This window comes from Balaenoptera musculus, chromosome 9 (assembly GCF_009873245.2).
Source record: "Balaenoptera musculus isolate JJ_BM4_2016_0621 chromosome 9, mBalMus1.pri.v3, whole genome shotgun sequence".
NCBI classification, from domain to species: domain Eukaryota; kingdom Metazoa; phylum Chordata; class Mammalia; order Artiodactyla; family Balaenopteridae; genus Balaenoptera; species Balaenoptera musculus.
This window is the reverse complement of record NC_045793.1, coordinates 19,473,351-19,494,568: the sequence shown is the minus strand read 5'-3', so window position 1 is coordinate 19,494,568 and position 21,218 is coordinate 19,473,351. Positions and strand designations below refer to the sequence as shown.

The window sequence follows — 21,218 nt, the reverse complement described above, 5'->3', positions numbered from 1 at the left end:
TGTATGTCCTGCTGGAGAAGATAGGAAAAAACAGATAAGAGAAGGCAATTTGGGTGATGGAGAGTAATTGGGGGCGTGGTGGGCTGGGGTGGGGATGCTATTTCAGGTAGCGGGCAGAAAAGGCCTCTCTCGTTGAGCTGAGACTGCTATTCAGCGTTGGAATCATGGCTTCCCGTGGGGGGTTCGTACACAGTACTGATAAGTGTGGCAGGAATGAGGAACGAGCTGGTCTCTGCCCTCAGGCAGCGGAGGAGATGGGGTCCTGAATACGGGGCAGGGAGGAGTTGGCGGCAGGCACTGAGGCTCCGGGTGGATAAAGAAGAGGCGCAGAACCCAGCCACAGGGGGTCAGGAAAGACCTTTTGGGGGTGAGCCTTAAACTGAGTCCTGAAGACGAGTGGGCTAACCTGGCGGAGGAACGGGGAGGGAAGCGTTACAGAAAAAGCCCATAGATCAGAGAGAGCATGAAAGCACTTGGGTGGAAAGTATATGGGTAATAAATACTGTTATACTTCTTAAAGTATTATCATGTGATGTCAGAGGTGGTGATTCAGAAGGTGATAAAGAACAATGAGTGAAAATTTGGTGTCGGTAATCCAAAAGTTTTTATAATCCCTATGAAGTATATAGCAAGTGAATGTAGTCTAGCACTGCCAGAGCTCAGGGTTTTCAGAATAGTGTTACTCTATGTTTTGTGGATCAATTTTAATTTTTAAAGACATACTTTACACCAAAACCTTTTCCGTTTTGAATTTCAAATTAATAGAAAGAGACGAGGTTATCTACATTCTGTTTTCAGGGCCTGTCACACCACAAGACTGCCTTACTTTGGAGAAGGGGATCGGGTTGATTATCATTTTATCTGTCAAGAAGTTTTTGATGAAATGCTAAACATGGTAAGACTGCTCTTTATATTTAATGCACAAGAAATATATGTTCTCTGGTAGAAATATTAGGAAACAGTGATAAGAAAGAGAATTATATTTGTGTTTTTCCTGAGAGATGTGTTCTTATTGAGTTGTTTTTCTTCTTAAACCATTTGATACATCATTGTTCACATGCTGCTTTATTTTATGATCTTGGAGAAAATATTGTAAATTTCCAATGACACTGAATAAATAGACGTTTTAAGAAAATGGAAGAAAGAGCACCGCGAAAAGATCTTGAGATCTGTGTTTATCAGGTGCTGCTCTACTGATCAGATTTTACTCAAGATAAACAATTCCCAAAGACGTTATGTGATTCAGCCAGCTTGTGAATTGAGCACTTACCGGGGGTTGGCGTGTTCTGTCCAGAGACCACTCCCTCTGTTCGTTATCACTGGTGCTTTCTAATTGTTGTGACCCTAAACACCATTTCACACTGGTGTGTCCCAGCCAGTTGGTCTTCCCTGGACACATACACAGACTTGACCTTCCACCATAACATCCCTGTGTGAGAAGTCCAAAGTCCTGGAGGTCATTAATGCATCTGGAAGCTCTCAACAGTAGACAAGAGAAGTTTCCTCATTTCTTTGAGGTCTGTGTCTTTCCTAGGTGAGGATAGCTACCCTGCCCTAGTCCATGTCATTGGAGCTCTGGGCAACCTTATTCACCCATGACTTCAGTTAAACAGAAAGAACATCTTATATCTTCATCACTACCAATGAATCTGTAAGCCTTTTATTTTTTCTTCACCATGGGCCTTATTTTTGTTTATATTATCATTTTTTCTATCACCAGATGAATCCTACACCACTCTTTTTTTTTCCCTGAAGCTTCCTGAAGGACGGGATTAAGGACTAGTCTGTGCTTCTGCTTTTGAAAGATTACCATCCAACCAGTGATACTCTTACAGCTACATCCCTCCTCCCCTCTCTCCCCTTCTCCATCCTCCATCCTTTTTCTGCCCCATCCCCAAATAATGGACCTGGCTTATACCTCAATGCTCATAATTGTGGAGCATTTAAGCATAGGCTCTGCAGTTGCCACAAGTTTAATTTTGAATGACCAGCTTTACACATGGTGCGTATTTTCTCTTGCATTCACAGAGAAATCCAAGTGAAAAAACCCTATAATCCCTAGGCCATTTTCCCTTTAATCTTGTCAAAAGAACATCTTGGAAATCCTTTATGAGTTTCTCTCCTAGGGCTATGTTTTAGAAGTTCAGTTTTATGTACCAAGGGTACTCTGAGACTTTATATTTCTAAAAGCTGTTAAGAGAAACCTGAGGAGTTATCTTGATATTAGTAAGAAGCATTCTGTTAGGACTCTTTGGGTTGAAAGACAACTAGTTCCCAAAATTGATGTTAATTTCTCTTGTTAGAGTCTGGGGCATTTTTTCTTGATATAGTTCCACTGTTCTCAGTGCCCCATGTGCTCCTCTGATGTTTCATACCTTATCATATCTGTAATCAAGTAAGTCTGGTTCAGTTCCTAGTCTGAGAAATCGCTGTACTTTTGTACTAAGTCTTCTAGCTTTACTCCCTCTATGGGAGTGCTTGTGTGTTTGAGAAGTACTCATTTTTCCTGTTCTGCTCACATATATTACTTCACTCTAAGGGCATCATCATATTCAACTTGAATTTTGCTTCAGATCTTCTTTTCTTTCAAGTGAGCTTGAGGCTGCTTCGTGAAGAGAGACAAACCTAGAGATTAGACACTCGTGACACGTTGTCAGCTGAGCCAACCACGCCCACACACTCAGCCTCTGTCCACAGAACCCCTCTCCACGCACACTCCCCTAGCCAGCCTGCCCCCTCCCAATCGCAGTAGCCCTTGACAGACAGCCCGGGCACACCCCACCCCTGCACGCCTGCTGTGGACAGACACACCTTCCCACTCTGACAGGTACACATAGACTAGCACACGCTTCCATATACGCTCCATACCACCCCCCCCGAAACAAAGATCATCCCCCCATGTGCCCACAGACACATGAACCCTTCTTAAGGCCATATACACAGCGACTTACCTGCAGAGACTCTTCTACTCTTGTGGAAATAAGATCACAGATCTGGAGGTCTCTGAGATACGATTATTGCTCTTCATTAAGAAATCCACAGGCAGGAAGCAGTGAAAGGAGTATCACCCTCCAGAAGCTGGGGGACCACTCATCTCAATTCTTAACAAATCAGTTGAACAAGGCCTGTTTTATATACACAAGTACAGTGCAAGATTTCTCCCAACCCTACATCCTTCCAGAAAATGTTTTTGGGATCCACAGAGGGAGGCCCTTGTACGCACAAGTAAACAAACTCATAGTATATATCTGAAAAGTGATTCAAATATACATTATGAAAACAGAGTGAGTCACAGTAAACAAGATAAAGTATGTTGTACCTGACGGGAGATTCAGGCATCTATCTATGTAGATATAATATAGATAGTAAAAGGAAAGGAGTCACAGTATTTGTCCCAAAGAACACAGTATGACATTGAGGGAGTAAAGTATTAAGGATATTTATTGCCGGGTCTTTAACTTATAGCATATATGACATAAATGTCTTCTGATTATGGAGGATGGGGGTTTTCCTCATCACCCGCAACAGACACACCCCCCAGAGACCCACCCTCCTGGGGGGCACCGTATGTCTCCTGGCCTTCTAACACCCCCCACCAGGCAGCCGCCCCCCCTCCCCACAAACCTCCAGAACGTCTGGGCCAGGAGGCACAGGGCAGCATCAGAGACCCCTAACTGCTACTGTTTTTAATGACGGCTCTGCCTTTTGCTGGGCTTCAACTGATGGGATTCGGCCTTGGGAGTTTTCACTTCATTATTTATTTCAAAATCGTGTTCTCAGAGGAGTCACGGTGGCCAAGGATGTCCACATTTTTATTCCTTCTGTTGTCATCAGCGTCCCAGTTTATATTAAATCTTGTTGTTTAATAAATATAATATCATGAAAGGAAAAGTCAGACAATTTTTTTTTAATACATTTATTTATTTTTGGCTGCGTTGGGTCTTTGTTGCTGCGCGTGGGCTTTCTCTAGTTGCGGCGCTTGGGGTCTACTCTTTGTTGTGGTGCGTGGGCTTCTCATTGCGGTGGCTTCTCGTTGCCGAGCACGGGCTCTAGGTGCGCGGGCTTCAGTAGTTGTGGCTCACGGGCTCTAGAGCGCAGGCTCAGTAGTTGTGGCGCACGGGCTTAGTTGCTCCGCAGCATGTGGGATCTTCCCAGACCAGGGCTCGAACCCGTGTCCCCTGAACTGGCAGGCGGATTCTTAACCACTGAGCCACCAGGGAAATCCAGTTCAAACAATTTTGAAAGATGTGTTTCTACTTGTTTTTTTTTTTGCACGAGACTACAGTTTCAGGAAGAACTGGGCTTTCAGAATATAGAGAGAAGGCAGGATTTGTACCTCAGATGACCAGAGGGCACACAGTACTGATGCTGACTAATACATTTGGGGCAGTTTCAATAAATAGCTATGTTTATAAGGAAAAGCAGGATGGGTCTGTTTTTCATCGCTTATCCCAGGATGCAAAGGTCTATGGATGTCGCTGTAATTCATGGCCTTCAGGCTTATCTGGGAATGCAAGGCACTTGAGAATGGAAGCTTTTGGGGGAGACCTGGTGTACTGGCATAGCCGAAATTGTTGAGGCAAAGGGTGAACTATTAGTTTTGCTTTCTCAGTAATGAAGGTTTATAGTGCAGGTTTGGCAGGAAGTGGGTAAGTAAGCAAAATGATCTGTTTATCATAAGCTTCATTGCCTTCACTCTGCTCTAACATTTGGTCAGCTGGTTATTTCCAAAAGCCTAATATTTTTTGGCCAGCTGGGAATTCTGAATGAATTTCTCTATCACAGTTTGGTATTAAGTTTCATAAACCCATTGTCATCCTTATACAATTGCTAATATTTGTACGTTTTATGGAATCATATAAAAGTAAGACATCAAATCATTTTATTTATATTAAATTCCATGATGGCAGCTGTTATAGCAAAATCTTTGTACTTCTTACATTGCAGGGGAAATTCATTCTAACCTTTAATTATGGTAATCACAAGTATGGATTAAGTAGGGACACCATAGACGGTATCGCAAGAGATGGTTTAGCAAGCTGTGTTCATATGGAAATAGAAGTAAGTACTTTCCATTCAATCGATTTCTTTTTAATGCGTAAATGTGTATATATATTTGGGATTGGGGAGGGGACTACAGTGTGTGGGTCTACAATGTGTAGGCCGCACACTGCTAGGCCCAAGAGGAATGCGTACAAATGTGTGAGATTTTAAGTTTGTTATTAGCTTAGGGGAGGCAAGATATAAATAATTCAAGTGACGGGAGTTAGATTACAATACTAGACATCACCCAAATGCTATGGAGTAAAACTGCCACTCAAGATTTATTTTCTAAGTTATTTCCTCGCTAAATTATCCGTTTTTCTTTTTAGAGCACTGGTCTCTGTATAAGTGATATCAGATAAAATGTTTCCTACTGGGTGTGGAACTGGTTCCCTGTCCACACAGGACAGTGGCAGGGCCCTGCCACTGACCTTGTCCCTTCCTTCTCCAGGGAAGGCGCATGGGCCATGCTGCCATTTGATTCCAGCTGCTTACTGGTTACTATCTTTTCATTCTTTGAGCAATTTAGACTTGCAGATTTCAGGAGATCTTTCTCTCTTCCCCAGTATCCCGTCTTCCCCCAGTGACCTTCTGTAATTAGAATATACAGAAGTCTCTCTAAAATCAACTCCAGAGTAAAACCAGGAATTTCCTACTCATTTGTTTTAAAAATATGTAGCTGTATTAACTATTTGAGATCTTCAGAGACAGTTGATTGGTTTTTTGGTATTCCTTTACTATCGATTTGAATCTCCCTTAAAACATTTTTCCTCTCTGACTTCAAAGAGCAGGAGACTGTGATTCCTTTTTGGCCCTTTGTATTGGTCTAAGTGTTGCCTCGCTTCAGTGAAACTGGTCACGTTTCTTCCAGTTGGTTAATTTTCCTAACTTCAAAATCCTGCAGTTCTTATCATTCTGCAGTTGATTGGTTGTACATCCTTAAGAAGGTTTACTTTGTTTCTATGCTAATTAGCCAAAAAAAAAAAGACCTTTTCCCTAAAATGTCTTCCTTGGACAAGGCAGAAACAAAAATTAATGCAACTTTGAGTGCAGAAGCTCACCAGCTCCTGTGTCTAACTTATTCCAGTTTATTGGTTCTGAGTTCTGGCTCCCGTTTTACTTTTTTTCCTTCCTGAGAGCTTTCTCCTATTCATTTCCAAGAGGTTGAGTCTATAAACCAGGCTTTATTCCTGATGCTTCCCAGCTAAACCATTTTTCCCAACTGTCCTTGTCATTGACTCTTGTAGACATTGTTTTTGAAAAAAGCCTGTATTTCTTCCCCCTGAATTTTTAAAAACAGAGATTTTGAACATTGAGTTAAATTATTGATGGTAGGATTGAGATGGAAGAATCTTCAGAGTCCATTTGGAGTAGCTCCTCCATTTCACGGGTGAGAACCCTGATTACTCAGGGAGCTTGAGGGATTTGCACAGAGTCACAGAAGCTGGAGAGCTGCAGTCCTGACCCAGCCCTCCAGGTCCTCGAGCACTACCTGCCACTGCTTCCCAGGTCGTGTGGGCTCCTGGTTAGCGGGGTGTCATGAGCTTGGCTTTCCCATGCTCTGGGTACAGGCTGTGAGATAGGATAGGAACCAGCCAACCAGGTTGCTGGTTTAGGAACAGGAAGGGCCCAAGTTGATGACAAAAGGGTAACAGAGGAGCCTTTCTCTATGGTAAGATCTCTATCTCCTGGGGCTGCAAGGATGCCTTTTGAAATGTAGAATTGAAATTACTTTTCAGTAATAAAGATGCAGTGAGCATACCTATTTGTCTCTAGCAGTTTTCTCTTTTAAGAGTCATATGCATTAGAATGATTAGTTAGAGGATAACCAGGTAGGACAAATTCTTATTTTTCCAGTGATAACGTGATATTTGATGAGCAGAGAGACGTAATCTAACCCTGGGATATTTGTAGGAAAATAATAGCTGATTATACAGGTAAAATAAATTCCTCAGTACAACACCACTTATTATACCCATGTTGTCACATATCTCCTAAATGATTTCTAAATTGTGTCTCTGTTTCTAACTGATTATCTTTTCTTTAAATGCATAGGGCGTAAGAAGTTTAAAACATTCCTATTTTGAGCCTCGATACATCCTGGTGGTACCCATGGACAAGAAAAAATATGGGGGCTACTTGAGGAGAAAAGGATTATTCAGTCGTATAGAGATTGAATTTGCTGTCTCCAGAGTAGACCTTTATATTAAAATTAATCAGAAATTTCCAGGATATTTTGATGCAGTAGTCAATGCAGGTCAGTAACTTTCAGCAAAGTTTTGTTTTTGAAGTGTAAGGTTACTGGGGAAAAATCTGCTCTAAAGTACCTTCTTATTGTTGACTGAAGGCAGTTTCTTGTGGTTGTAGGACTGAGGTTCCTGATTGCCAGCTGGCTATTTGCCAAGGGTGACCCTCAGTTTTTAGAGGCTGCTCTCAGGTCCTACCCACATGGCCCCCTCCATCTTGAGGCCAGCAATAGCCCATCAAATGCTACTCATGCTTCGAGTCTCTGCCTTCCTCTTCTGCAACCAGAAAACCTCCTTTTATGGGGATCATGTGATTAGAGTAGGCCTACCTAGATAATCTCCTTTTTGATTAGCCCAAACTCAGTTGATAAGTAACCTTAATTACATTCGTGAAAATCCCTTTGCCATATAACCTAACATAATCACAGGAGTCGTAGCTCATCATTTTCACAGATTCTGCCCACACTCAAGTGGGGGGGGGGGTGATTATACAAGGGTGAAGTGTCATTGGGTCTTAGAATTCTGCCTACCGCAGTATTCATAAAATTAGATCTAGTTAAAAAATCATCACCACAGATTGGCTCTATTTTGATATAATTCTGTTGCTTTAACATACATTCTCTTCTTTACTGTAGATGATCTGGATGTTGCCTACCAAAATCTAAGTCAGCTCATTAGAGAATACCTTGGATTGTCTGAGGCACCTGCCAAGAGTTTGGCTCCAACCACAGGTACTGCTCTATCCCTTTTGTTTGGCATGGAAAGGAAAACAAATCTGTGGGTTGTTATTTGGGGACTCATCAACCAGGCTAAAGCTGGTTCTGACTCTTTAATCCGTGTACTTCCTCTGGTCCCCACAAATGAGCTGCATGAATCAGCCCTCTGGACCAGTCCCTCTGCTTGTCAAGGGGACCATAATGGACCTCACAAGACTGTCCTTTAAGGACACGCTGGGCAGTACCTTGGAGTACCTACTCATAGTAGGTATGGGTCAGCCCCACAGTTCAGAACTCCACCTTCTGGAAGTTTGGCTCCTAAGGGGGCTGAGGTGGTGTTCTGCTTGACAGCATTGTCCCAATCCAAGAGATTCTCTCCCCCTTTCTTTGCATTTCCATAGTCCTCAAAATGCTGCACTACAGAGTATAATGGAAGAGCACTGGTCAGGGGATGTGAGCCTGGTCCTGGCCCTGCTGCCCCCTGGGACAGGCTGCTTAGCTGTTCTGAGCTTCCAGTCTTGTTAGGTGGAATTAATGCTCCCCACCTGCCTCATGAATCATGCACAGCAGATGACATGGGATATATGAGTGCATCTCCTTGGAATCTAGGAATTCTAAAGCCTAAATTAGAATTTTAGTACATGAGTATTTTGAGATGTATTTAACAGTTTCCCCCCAAATCCACCTCACACCCCTTAGGATGGCTACTATGAAAAAGCAAAACAAAACAAAAAATAGAAAATGTGCTGGCAAGGATGTGGAGAAATTAGAAATGTAAAATGGTGTCGCTGCTATGGAAAACAGTATGGTGGTTCCTCAAAAAAATTAAAAATAGAATTACTGTATGATCCAGTGATTCCACTGCTGGGTATATACCGGAAAGAACTGAAAGCAAGGTGTTGCACAGCTTTTGTACACCCACGTTCACAGCAGCATTATTCACAATACATAGCCAAAAGGTGGAAGTAACCCAAGCAGTCATTGACAGATGAATGGATAAACAAAATATGGTTTATATGTACAAGGGAATAGTATTCAGCCTTAAAAAGGAAGGAAATTATGACACCCGCTACAACATGGATAAACCTTGAGAACGTTCTGCTAAGTGAAATAACCAAAAACACATATACTGCATGATTCTAATTATATGAGGTACCCAGAGTAGACAAATTCATAGAGACAGAAGGAAGGAGGGTGGTTACCAGGGGCTGGGGGAGAGAGGAACAGGGGCATTGTTTAATGTTGGCAGAGTTTCCATTTTGCAGGATGGAAAGAGTTCTGGGAATTGGTTGCAGAACAATGTGAGTGTGCTTAACACTATCGAACCATACACTTAAAAATGGTTAAGATGGCAAATTTTATGTTACATGTATTTTACCACCACTATAATAATAATAAAAAGCATGTCCCCCCAGTGGACTGAACTGCATTCACGTATCACATAATGTAGAATATAATGGAAGACTCTTGCTGCTGTGCAGATGCTCCACTGCTTTGTGTGTACGTGTGGTTTAGCCTTTGTGCCTCTGCCCACGTAGGATCTTGCTGGCCAGGTTGCATCCTGGCCAGGCAGAAGCAGGCCCGGTCACGGTTTTGCCGGAATTCAGACTAATGGTGCTGCTTTGCAACTCTACACACTTTCTCCAGTTCAGGTGCCCATGGAATTCTGGAATGAGGTCGGTGTGAAAATGGTAACAACCAACAGATAATGACCGAGGTTTTCCTTCCAGGTGCGTCTCCTAGGAGACGAGTAACCGGAAAGTACCAGAAGAAAGTGCGCGCTGTGAAAGTGGGCCCCTCTGGCGGAGGGAGGGCTGCGCTGTGTCGCGGAGGGGGGCGTCCAGTCCAGTGCGCGTTGGGCGGTGTTCGTCCCGCACGGCCTCCTCCTCCACGTCAGGTCTGTTCTTTAGAAAGCTGATCCTGTCCAGTTGCGCAGTGTATCTAATGAGGCTTCCGTGGAAGCTCCATGGAAGTTTCTCTTGAGGAAATCTGGCTCCCTTTGCTTTAAGTCTTTGCTAGCCCAACAACCTCTGATGTTTAATATGGTCCCCTGCATGGACCTGTTCCCATGGGGCTGTCCCCTAGGTGAGAGCAGCCTGCCCCATCCCTGTGCCAGGCCCATCTCCCATTGTAAATTAATAAGTTGGTGCGGTGGCTTTTAAATCAGCCCCTCGGGGGTCTGGAGAAACCTGAGTCGGTCCCCTGAGCCTGAGCAGTTCCGAGCAACTGAGACAAGCGTGGTTTTCCATCAGCAGCACTGAGGGCGCCTCTGAACTGTGGTTCTTGAGCAAGACTCAACCTCCACGGCGGCGGTGTGCGGCCCCCAGCTGGTCTTACTGTGCCACCATCAGGAACACTGAGTACTGGCTGTAGCTGCCATGTGGCAGATTAATAGACCAGATAATGTGTGCAAAGGAAAAGAGACTCCTCTTTTGAAGGGTTTTATGAAACTCCATTTATTCGGACTAATTAGGTTAGACCTGTCTGATTTAACGAATTATGGAATTTGTAAGTAAGAGTGTTCTCGCTCTCAGATGCATTTAATACCTGAAACTGGTCCATCCAGTTACTGACTAATTGAATCCCAGCTTTTAAAAGTAGATGGGCAGGTTTGTACTTAATATATCAAATCATTGGCCTCAGTAGACGCCAGTTTTTCTGACAGGTTTACTATTTGTAAACTAATGTGTTTTCTTAAGAAGCCAAACACTTTATTTTATTTATACAGTTCATCTGTGGAGGAAGTCACTTTTTTTCAGTTGATAGTTTAAGGATAAATTTGCACATAAGGTGATTTTTGTGGAGGCCAGATATTATTCAAGTATTTAAAAATTGTAATTAACATAGTCCTTATTAATAAGCTTATAAGTGTCTCTCTAGTGGCCCAGGAGTAGAGCCAGCGGCCCCTCTGAGTCTCAGGGCTGTGAGGTACGGGCCAGATGTTAACAGGTTCACTGCAGGAGAGCAGGGCCCAACCATAATCACCTCAAAATGAATCTCGTGACTCCCTGAGGGGGGCCCAGAGCCCCAGAGGGTCACTGCCACGGGCCTGGCTGGCTCTCAACTCTTGGCCTCCCCTCTGAGCTGGGTCGCTCTGATTTTAGGTTCTGTGGTTTAGCTATATCTACATAAAGACTTACATAACTTACATAAATGTAAATGGATCCCTAGAAGCAAAAATCCATAATTTTAGTATACTGGAATAATTTTTATGTATAACTGAGCTGTCAAAGGTAAGAAATTGAAATTAAAAATATTTAAGATTCTATGAAAGCCAGTTTTTTTGTCTGAGCAATTAAAAAACTGGACTGGAAATGGGAAGCCTTAGTTTTGCATTCTAACTTTCATCAATAATCATTCATTTGATTAGAGAAATCACTTGAACTCCCATTTCTAAGAAACAAAACCCCAAACAACTATATATAATATTATGGAACATTTTAGAATCTGATCTTCCAGAGTTGAGGTTTTCCCTAATTAGATTAGACCGTCCATCTGTATATTCAGCTTCAGTACAGAGAGAAATCTGATGGCCAATGGCATTGTTTTCATAGAAGCAGTAATCCTGTGTCAGTGCAAACTGAAAATGATTGCCAAACGTTTGAAGTAATAATACATAGCTTTATCTTTAGTAATTTCATGTTACTAATTTGTAACTGAGAATGCAATTTTAAATTCTACTCTTAATGATGAGAGTGGAATAAAGTGAAGAAAGAAAGCCCAATGTTTATCCAGATTTGAGTACAGCGGCCCATCAGCCTGGACCCAGAAGTGCAAACCTTCACCAGAGGAGAGACTAATTAAATTTTCATTTGATACATGTATAAAATAGTAACTTTGGGTACAGAGTGATTATAAACCCTCAAGATCTACCGTTAATTAAAAATGTATATCAGTTAAGGTACAGAATTGTCTTTTTTCCCCATATAACAATGCAGGTAATACTCATTTCTAAAGCAGGAAGATTTAAAAAAATCCTGAGTAAACAATATTATGTCTATAAAATAAGGAAAAACTCACTATATTCAGAACTCAGTATATGGCATGCCTTTTACACTCCATTTGTCTCTTTACAACTGATTTCTGGAATAGTACTTCCTGCAAAGCTTTTAAAAAGCTGATCCAACCACCACCCTGAGTTCTCGCTACAGAGATCATAAAATAAAATTTTATTTGAAAATCATTATTTAGAATTCTGACTAATGATAGAGAAAAATGATGATGGTGATGATGAGTCAAATAAGGGAAAATTGAACAATTTACTAGTCCATAAAGTGGTGCCTTTGTCCCTAATAAAGGTCATGGTATCATTTGGCAAATTATGTGAATTGTTAAATTGCAAAAGTGGGGGGAAAAACTCGTGTCTGATTATAGGAAACCAGGAGGGCTTAGATGGAAAGAACCTTCAGCATTGGATTTCACTATTCTTACATTTTTCTATTTTTTTAAAAAATACGTTCTTATTGTGGTAAAAAAAAAAAAAAACCAACCATAAAATTTTCCATTTTAGCCATTCTAGATGTACACCTGAAAGGCGTTAATTACATTCACTGCCTATTTAAAATATTTTTTTATCACTCCAAACAGAAACTCAATACCCATTGGGCAAAATAACCAACACACACCCCGCCCCACCCCCGGCCAGCCCCTGGTGACCTCTAATCTACTTTCTGTCTCTATGAACTTGCCTAGTCTAGATATTTTTACTGTTCTCACATTTTATTTTAACCTTGTTTCTTGACTAAGTTTGTGTTTTAACTTATAACTGTTGTAAACTAGGGTGATAAGAATGACGAACAGGGCAGCCTCTCAGAAACCCCACCAAGTGGTAAGGTTTTCCTTTCTCCCCCTCTCCTCCCCGTCCCTGGAGACATCTGGCTTGACTGGGTGCTCGGGGTACACTCCCAGCCTAGGAGGTTCAGGAAGAACCCAGAGTAGTCCGAGCACCTCCTGCTTTGTGGGGAGAGAAGGGCTGGTGGCCAGGAGCCTGGCTGGCTTCTGGGGACAGACCACCCTGGGCTCACCGCAGAGGTCTGATGCGGTTTGGACTCTCTGAGTATCAGGTCTCCCCCACAGTAAGCTGAGACTAGTTTCTTCAAGGCTGTTCCAGACCGGTGTGCCGCCTCTGAAGTGACCACTAGCATTTCAGAGCTGTGTCCTAAGGACTGGGTTACAATGATGTACAGGTCACCAGAATATACCAGGGCTTCTACCCTAAACAAGTGCCTGCTGGGGCGATTGTGTCAGGAGACCAGAATCACTCTGAGAACGTGCTCCCGTGGCGGTGACTGAAGGAAGCAACCCCCCTCTGCAACTCTGGCATGGCTAGTGGCCTCTGAGAGCCATTTCTTTTTTTCTATAAATTTATTTATTTATTTATTTATTTTTGGCTGTGTTGGGTCTCTGTCGCTGCACACGGGCTTTCTCTAGTTGCGGTGAGCGGGGGCTACTCTTTGTTGTGGTGCGCGGGCTTCTCATTGCGGTGCCTTCTCTTGTTGCAGAGCACGGGTTCTAGGCGCATGGGCTTCAGTAGTTGTGGCTCGCAGGCTCTAGTAGTTGTGGCACGCAGGCTTCAGTGGTTGTGGCTCGCAGGCTCTAGTAGTTGTGGCTCGCGGGCTTCAGTAGTTGTGGCTCACGGGCTCTAGAGTGCAGGCTCAGTAGTTGTGGCGCACAGGCTTAGTCGCTCCGCGGCATGTGGGATCTTCCCGGACCAGGGCTCGAACCCGTGTCCCCTGCACTGCTGGGTGGATTCTTAACCGCTGTGCCTCCAGGGAAGCCCCTGAGAGCCGTTTTTGAAGGCAGGGTAGTACTTGGAGGGAAGCGGTTGCCCTGGGGGTGGGGTGGGGTAGCAGCTTGGATGGTGGATCCCCAGGAGCAGCTTCCCTGAGCCATGGTGCCTTGTGATTCCATCAGATCTACTCTTTCCTTCCTTCCTCCATCCGTCACCTATTTACTGAGTGCCTGCTGAGCTTCTGCACCTTGCCAGGTACTGGTAAACTGGCACGACTCCTCACAGAGCTCGCAGCTTCTTTATGGGACAAGGAAAAAGGCCATTAAACAAGGAAACAAATGGGGCTTCGTCTGGCTTAGCTGTCCATCCTCTAGTTTCTACCATGAAAAGCAGCATTGACCCCCTAAGGTGGTGAAATTTAAAATCTCATTCACTTAGAAAATTTTCTGGCCACTCTCAGACCTAGATATAAATTTTGGTTCTGTGAAGAAGCCTCTCTATGTTCATTCATAAAAGTTTCTGTTTTCAGTTGAGTAAAAATTGCTCTAATTCCACTAAATAAGTGAATTATAGGCACTAGTATCCCCATGGAGAAGGGACGGTTAAATTCTTCGATATGTGTAATTTTATTCTTTTCAAGATCCTAGGTGCATCAAAAAAAAGAAAAGATCCTTTTGGTTATTAATTTCTAAAGTTACGTCGTCATATTTGTTAAGATGTTTTTAGCAAACTTCTTTTTATATTAAAGCAGGAGCTGCCTCTAGCAAGAAGACCGCCTCTGGGGTGCCAGCACACCTGGTTCCATCCCCAAGGCGCTTGGCGAAACTGCAAGCAGATGGCCAGATAACAGAGCATCTCTCTGGAATGCAGATTGCTGCAAAGGTCCCTGAAAATCAGAGCCTAGCTCCCTGCCAGAACCAGGAGCTGACTCAGGAGGGAGCAACCCATCAGAAAGAGCTTTCTCCCAATAGCCAGGTCAGCGCTGTGCCTCCGCTGCAGCCCAGCTCATCAGCGCTTGGTATTCCCCAGCAGGCACAAGACTTATCCCCAAACTGGAAGGAAGGGGACGCTCAACAATCAGATCTTTCTTCAAAAACAGTAACCACAAATCTCCCTGAGAATGAGGCCCAGACATCTGAGGTGAAAGCAGGTGAAGGGGGGCAGTCTGCCATCACTCCTTCCCAAGGGCCTTCTCAGCACCCTGAGCCACCATCAGCCCACAGCCCTCAGCTGGACCAGGATGAAGAATCAGGGGAGGCCAAGGTAATCCCCACTGGCCCTCTCCACTCTGAACTTCCACAGGGATCTGACCCCACATCCCTTAGCCCCCAGAGAACCCAGGATGAGGAAACTGGGTCAGCCAGTCTCCCACCCAGCAGTTCCCATCATGATCCCCCAAGAGATCCTTCTGGTCCCGACGAGGCCAAGAAGCTTGGACCACCTCTGGGAGATTCTCAGCAACCTCTGGAGGAGGGAATCCCTAAAGCAGAAGTTGTTCGGGTTGACGCTCCTTACCCAGAATTGCCACATCCCCAGGACTCAGCCAATACCACACAGACCCAGGACAGGGAAGACCCGGTGGTTTTGCCTCCCAGAAGCCGACTGGCTCCCACCAGGCTGCCCCAGCCCCGCGTCCTCGCTCCTCTCCAGAGTCGGAGGCGCACACCCAAACTGCCCTCACCCAGCAGACAGGAGGCTCCCGGAACAGCCTCAGATCAAACCATGACTCCCTCTCCCAGGCCCCCGCTAGCTCAGGAAGGAGACCCCAGTAAACTCCCTCCCACCAGCAGCCCCCATTCCAAACAGCCACACAACCTGAGCCCCCATCCGGGCCACAGTCCCCAGCAAGTCCAGGAAGAGAGAGTCAGGGAGGTGAAGCTCCCCCTTATCAGCCCCCCGGTGCAGGAGCTGGCACCACAGGCCGCCCCCGATCCGCCCGAGGAAGGGGGGGTTCAGGTAATCAAGCTCCCTCGAATTCCCGCTCCCTTCTCAGAACAGCTGCCTCAGAACACAGGGGCCGCTCATGATTTGAGGCCTGCAAAGGAGAGGCAAGCTCCCAAGGCAGGCCGCTCCTCCAGCAAAAAGATCCCAGATGTACAGGCCTTGCCCCCAAACCAAGAGCCAGTACAGCAGACAGGAGCTAGGAAAAAAAAAACCCTATCCACAGAGACTGCTAAAGGGCCCTCACAGCTGAGAAGGGCGCCACCTGGAGGCCACGAGGCGTCCTTGCAGCCAGAATCCCAGAGTAAGCCGACTCCCCCAGAGGCCCCCAGCCACCCTAACCGCAGCCCTCCTCGGAGCCCTCAGGGGAACTGGAGAGGAAAAGTCCATACACCAGCCATTCCTGAACCATCCCACGCTGAACCATTGCCTAAAGATGCCCAGATACAGGAAGAGAAAAGGAGAAAAGGACATTATTCCAGAAGAAAGGCCCATGCCAACCTCCTCGCAAATGACCTGGTTCAGAAAGTAGCCGTGTCCAAGAAAGGACCATCTTTGAAAAGAGAGAATTCTGGAGGATTATCTCAAGAAAATACAGCTACCCTCAGCAGTGATCAGCGAACTCCAGGGGGTCATCCCCCACAAAGGAGACCTGTGCAGAGTCAGCGCCGGCTGCTTCTGCTGCCAGGGAGCAAACAAGGCGGAAAAAAAGAGGTTCATAGAAGGGGAAGGTCTCAGAAGGGAGAGGCTGCTTCGGGTGCCCCAGAGCAGCATGGTGTGGCCCCCGCCCAGCAGCCTGTCAAAGAGACTCAAGCCCATCAGGGGACCAGTCAGACCAGAGAGAGCTCTGTCCAAAGGGACAGTGCTTCCAGGCAGCAAGCCAAAGAGAGAGGCACCCGGAAACACAGGGGAGCACCCCAGAATCAGGCGTCTGCTGGGGAGCAGGGCAGCTGGAAGGGAAGGCTGTGAGCTCGGGGCAGTCAGAGCACCAAGGTGTAAGCCGTCCCGGGGCCACCAGGTCATGAATGTCTGCGCCCCCTAAAGCAGTGCCATCCAGAATGGAAAGCTATGGCCAGGGCGCTATGGTCTGTACACCGGCTTCCCTCTGCAACCCCTAGTCAGCATAGATGGGAGGCCCGCCGTTGGATTATTAGAAGGCAGTTAATCTTTGCACATGCGTGCCTCTTTTGTGGCTCACCCTCGCAGCCTGGAAGAGCAGCCCTGTGGTGGGGTACACCAGCAAGCGGTGCCCCTGCTCCAGCAGAGAGAGCTGGTCTGAAAGGTTGGTGCCAGCAAGGATGCTTTGTGTCCAGACTTGGACAAATTCCAACATGACTTGAGGCTCTGGCTGAAGCAGTGCTGAATTGCCATTAAGCTTTCTTTTATTCATTAGGAAAATTCACTTTTAGATTAAAAAATTCTCTCATGCTTCTTGCGTTATCGAGGGGTCCAGAAGCAAAAAGAACTCTGAGAAAGGAATCCTTTCTGGGTCTTGGCCTCTGGGTTTCTGGGTCTTGGTCTCTCCCACAAACATTCCAAACCCACAGTTAATTTGTGGGAAGAGGACAGGTTTTTTACACCCATGACAAGTGATCAAGGCTTCAGATTTGCGTTGGCTCATACTGCCTGAAACTTACTTTGTTTGAAATGGACACCTTCCTTCTCTCTTTGAACGGGAACCTCATGTAAATTAGCTCATGCCTTCGTTATGCCAAACCAGCTGGTTAAAAGAATTAGTAGGGAGAAAACTGAGGCGAATCCGTTTTTTATTTATCTATTCATACCATCAGGATTCTTTTGCTGGCAAGTGACAGGAATCCAACCTGAGCCAGCTTATGTGAATCTTTTAGAAGGGAGGGGAGTATGTCACACAACCAAACTCTGGGGAGGGCAGAGGGGCAGCAGAACCTCGGAGAGATTGGGGACCATCTCTGAACATAACCAGAACTGTCATCATCTCCAGTATTTTCGTCATCTCCTGGACCCTTGTCATCTCCTAGAATCTTGTCATCTCCAGGACTCTTAGCATTTCTCATCTCTGTTTTTTTCTCCGTGCTGGCTTCATCTCTATGATATAAATGACTATATATCAGTTTCTGCACATGGCAGGGAATATGACCGTCAGTAGCTCTTAAATTTTACATTTGGTTTTACGTCTGGCACCTCCCACTACCAGAAAGGGATTAACTCACATGCTCCTTGGTCCTAAGGTTTAAAAAATTATATGCAGGGAAAGACACTGATTGGCCCAGCGTGGGTCAGATGCTCATTCCGCAGCCAATTTACTCTGGCTGGGGACAGGGCACATTTAGATATACTCATTGGGTTCAATCCTGTGAACCCTAGCATGCACATAAAAGAGAATAACCGTAAGCAAAGCAACCAGTTTAATATTCGACTCTTAAGAATTTACAAGATATTTATTGAGTACTTACTATGTGTACATGTTAAGCTGTGTTTGGCATCCTGTATTTTAAAAATGTAACTGATGACTACATGCCTGTATAAATGTGTCTTATCTTACACAAAGAGCATGTGTCCACAAAAATTGTGTGTATGTCAAGTGTTATTTCAAGTGCAGTAGAGGAAATTGATATTTTTACAATCCAGGATGCAGGACTCTTCTTGTATAATGAAGAGCCTATGTTATACTAATAATTACCCTCTGATTTATCTGGTTTGTCCAAGACGAAATGAATAAGGTGAATTTTTTAACATCTCATAACTTATTTTTCTTAAGTTAGTTCAAGTCCCCCAAAAAGCATTGATTGTAAGTACTTCATATATGCCAGACACTGTGATAGTTTCTGCATAGAGTAAGATGGTGAGGACACTTCAAGGAGCTCTCTCTCTTATCAAGGGAGACAGATAGGAGGGTTCATTACAACACCATGTGATCAGGGCAGCTGGAGGCCCCACAGCATGCGAGGATAGGTTTAGCATCAAACGGAGAAGGAAACTCATTTATTAACTTTTCCAGAAAGTCCTAAGAATACTAAGAAAGGACACTGAATTCAGGCTGGGATGTGAGAACTGGATCAGAAAACACTTCCAAGAGGAAGTCCTCCTTTCAGCCAAGTCCTCAAGGTTGCAGAGCAGTCAGCAGACTGATGGGAGAGAAGGGAAGGTCTCAGAAGAGGGAACAGCATATGCCTAAGCGTGGAGGGAAGAGCGGGCGTAGCATCTTCTGGACCGAAACGTCAGGAGAGCTATAGGTATACGTAGCTCCAAAAGGCACATTGTGCTGTGCTAATGAGATTGGAAACTTGATCTTCTGACAATGGGGAGCCATTGAATGGTGAAATTTTTTTTTGTCTTAGAGGTATCTGTTTCGAGTCAACGTAGAGGATCACTTTAAGGAGGGCAATTTAGATGGCAGGAGGAATGCTGGGAAGCTATTGCATTAGTCCTGACAGGATGGTGAGGGGCTGAAATAAGGCATTGTGGCAGGAATGGGCAGATTCAAGATATTTGGACTGTATGTAGGGGGAGTGCAGACTGTGAAAGAGAGGAGGAAAATCAGGATACCCACCCACTTTTATGACCTGTGTATGGGGCATTTTAGAGGCACTAGTACCTCACTTAGGTGAAAAACTTTAGAAATTTCCTTGGTCTCCTTCTCGGGCAGCTATTTCTGAAGCTCCTTAAGGCATTTGGGGCTGCATTTTCATTAGGGTTCTAATGCATAGTGAGATGCCAAATTTCCCTTCTTTTGACTTGGAAGAAGTTCTAGCGCCCTTCCCTGGGGTCCATGATGGTGTCAGGGTCGTGTTTGTGTTTTGGTCGTATAAACATCTCAGATTCAGCGCAGCTGGACATTTTGTTTGTTGTTCAAGGAAAGGAATAGAAAAGATTACCAGCTCCTCCCTTGGTGAGAGGTTTTTAACAGCTATTATTGATTTTCTCGGTATAAGGGGAACTTCTGCTTTTTAATTGTAGAATATAAATATTTAAAAATTGTCATTTTCCATCTACATTTACAAACAAAGTTCATATCACTTTCATATGCTATGTTCCCCAGCAAATTGATCTTTATGGGAAAAAAAAAAAAGAACGCTGTGGACTTTATAGTCATTCTGTTAGCTAATACAATCTTCAGCTTTTTAAAAGAAGTCTGGCATTTAGTATTCAAATCAACAGAGAGGATACCTCCACTGGGTGCAAGAGCCTTCTTCAAATATTTAAGGAGCTAAATCAATTCTTTTCAACCTCAAAAGATAATTGGACAAAGGGTAATTTGGTAGTAATTTACAAAAGGGGAAATAAAAATGGCCAAAAAATGCGTCAAAAAGTATTTAAGTTTCACTATCACTGTAAATCAAAACAGAATAGACTTTTTTGGGTACCAAAGTGGCAAAGATGGAAAACAAATGCCTATTCTTGGTGAGGCTGAGGGTCAACGCACTTTCTCTGTCATCATTGAGAAGGTAAATGGGCACGACTTTTCTGGGGACAGCTTAACAGTACCTGTCAAAGCCTTCAAATATTGCATGTCTTTAACCTAGCAATTCTAATCCAAGAATTATAAGGAAATAAGGTATGTACAAGGGTGTTCATATTAATGTCTTTGTAATAAAACCTGGAAATAATTAAGCCAGCTAATGGGATTTCAAAAATAAGTTATGGGCCAAAAGTTCTGGTTCAGCTGTATGTTGCCATTATAATCATGTTGTAGAATTTTGGAAGAGGAAAATATTTGTTACTTATTAAGAAGAAAGCAGGTTAAGGAGGTACAGCTAGTATGGTTCCAGTTGTCAGCTCTGGGTTGTTAGATTATGGGTAACCTTTATTTTCTCTTTTATGCTTTTTAGTATTTTGTAAATTTTCTACAACAAGCCTGTGTTTATTCAGAAAAAGTTATATAGAAGTAAATTCCCACACATGAAAAGCTGTCCTGTGAAAGCAGCACCCTAATATTCTATTTCGATTTGGCTTAATGAGAACTTTCTAGGAGTCAGAGTCATGTACAGAGGAGCAGATTGGCTCTCTCCATAACTTAGATGCTCTGTGATGGGAATCTCACAGAAAGTCTCCTTAGGTTGGGTGATTAGTTGGACTGGCTGAAACTTAAGGTTCCTTTTATAATCTGTGATCTGTTCACTACAACTAGCTCTACTGGCTGGGTCTGAAGAACCCAGCAGCCTATTTTATTAAATAGAGAGCCTAGTACTAGAAAATTGCAGAGTTAGTACTCATTAGATCAGTGGCTTTCAAACTTTCTAGTCCAAAACCCGTAACTAGGGATACAGCTCATAATATCATGACCTACACACAGACCTACACGCATAGGAAACAAAGGTATAATGAAATACCTTCACTGTGCTGATAAACTCTGATACTCTCTATTCTATTCAATCTTAATTCTTTAACACGCTGGTCATGACCTATTAAATTGATTTCACAATTTAGTCTGAAGCCTGCAGTTTTTGAAAAACCCTGTACTGAGTGCTCTGGAGCTTTGCTATGGTTCTGTTCTTAGAGGTCTACTGACCAGATACTACCCTGCTCAGGTTGCCTTCAAGTGAGGAGGGATGGATTGGC

The 21,218-nt window shown here is 44.1% G+C and overlaps 1 protein-coding gene across 1 annotated transcript in view; it reads left to right on the top strand.

The window, feature by feature from the left end:
- Positions 1-21,218, top strand: part of LRGUK (leucine rich repeats and guanylate kinase domain containing) — a 118,927-nt gene that overhangs the window by 69,549 nt on the left and 28,160 nt on the right. Inside the window, exons 12-15 of the mRNA XM_036863653.1 lie at positions 799-895; positions 4,948-5,061; positions 7,099-7,300; positions 7,925-8,020. Coding sequence (XP_036719548.1) covers positions 799-895; positions 4,948-5,061; positions 7,099-7,300; positions 7,925-8,020 — 509 coding nt within the window. The remainder of the gene's footprint in view (positions 1-798; positions 896-4,947; positions 5,062-7,098; positions 7,301-7,924; positions 8,021-21,218) is intronic.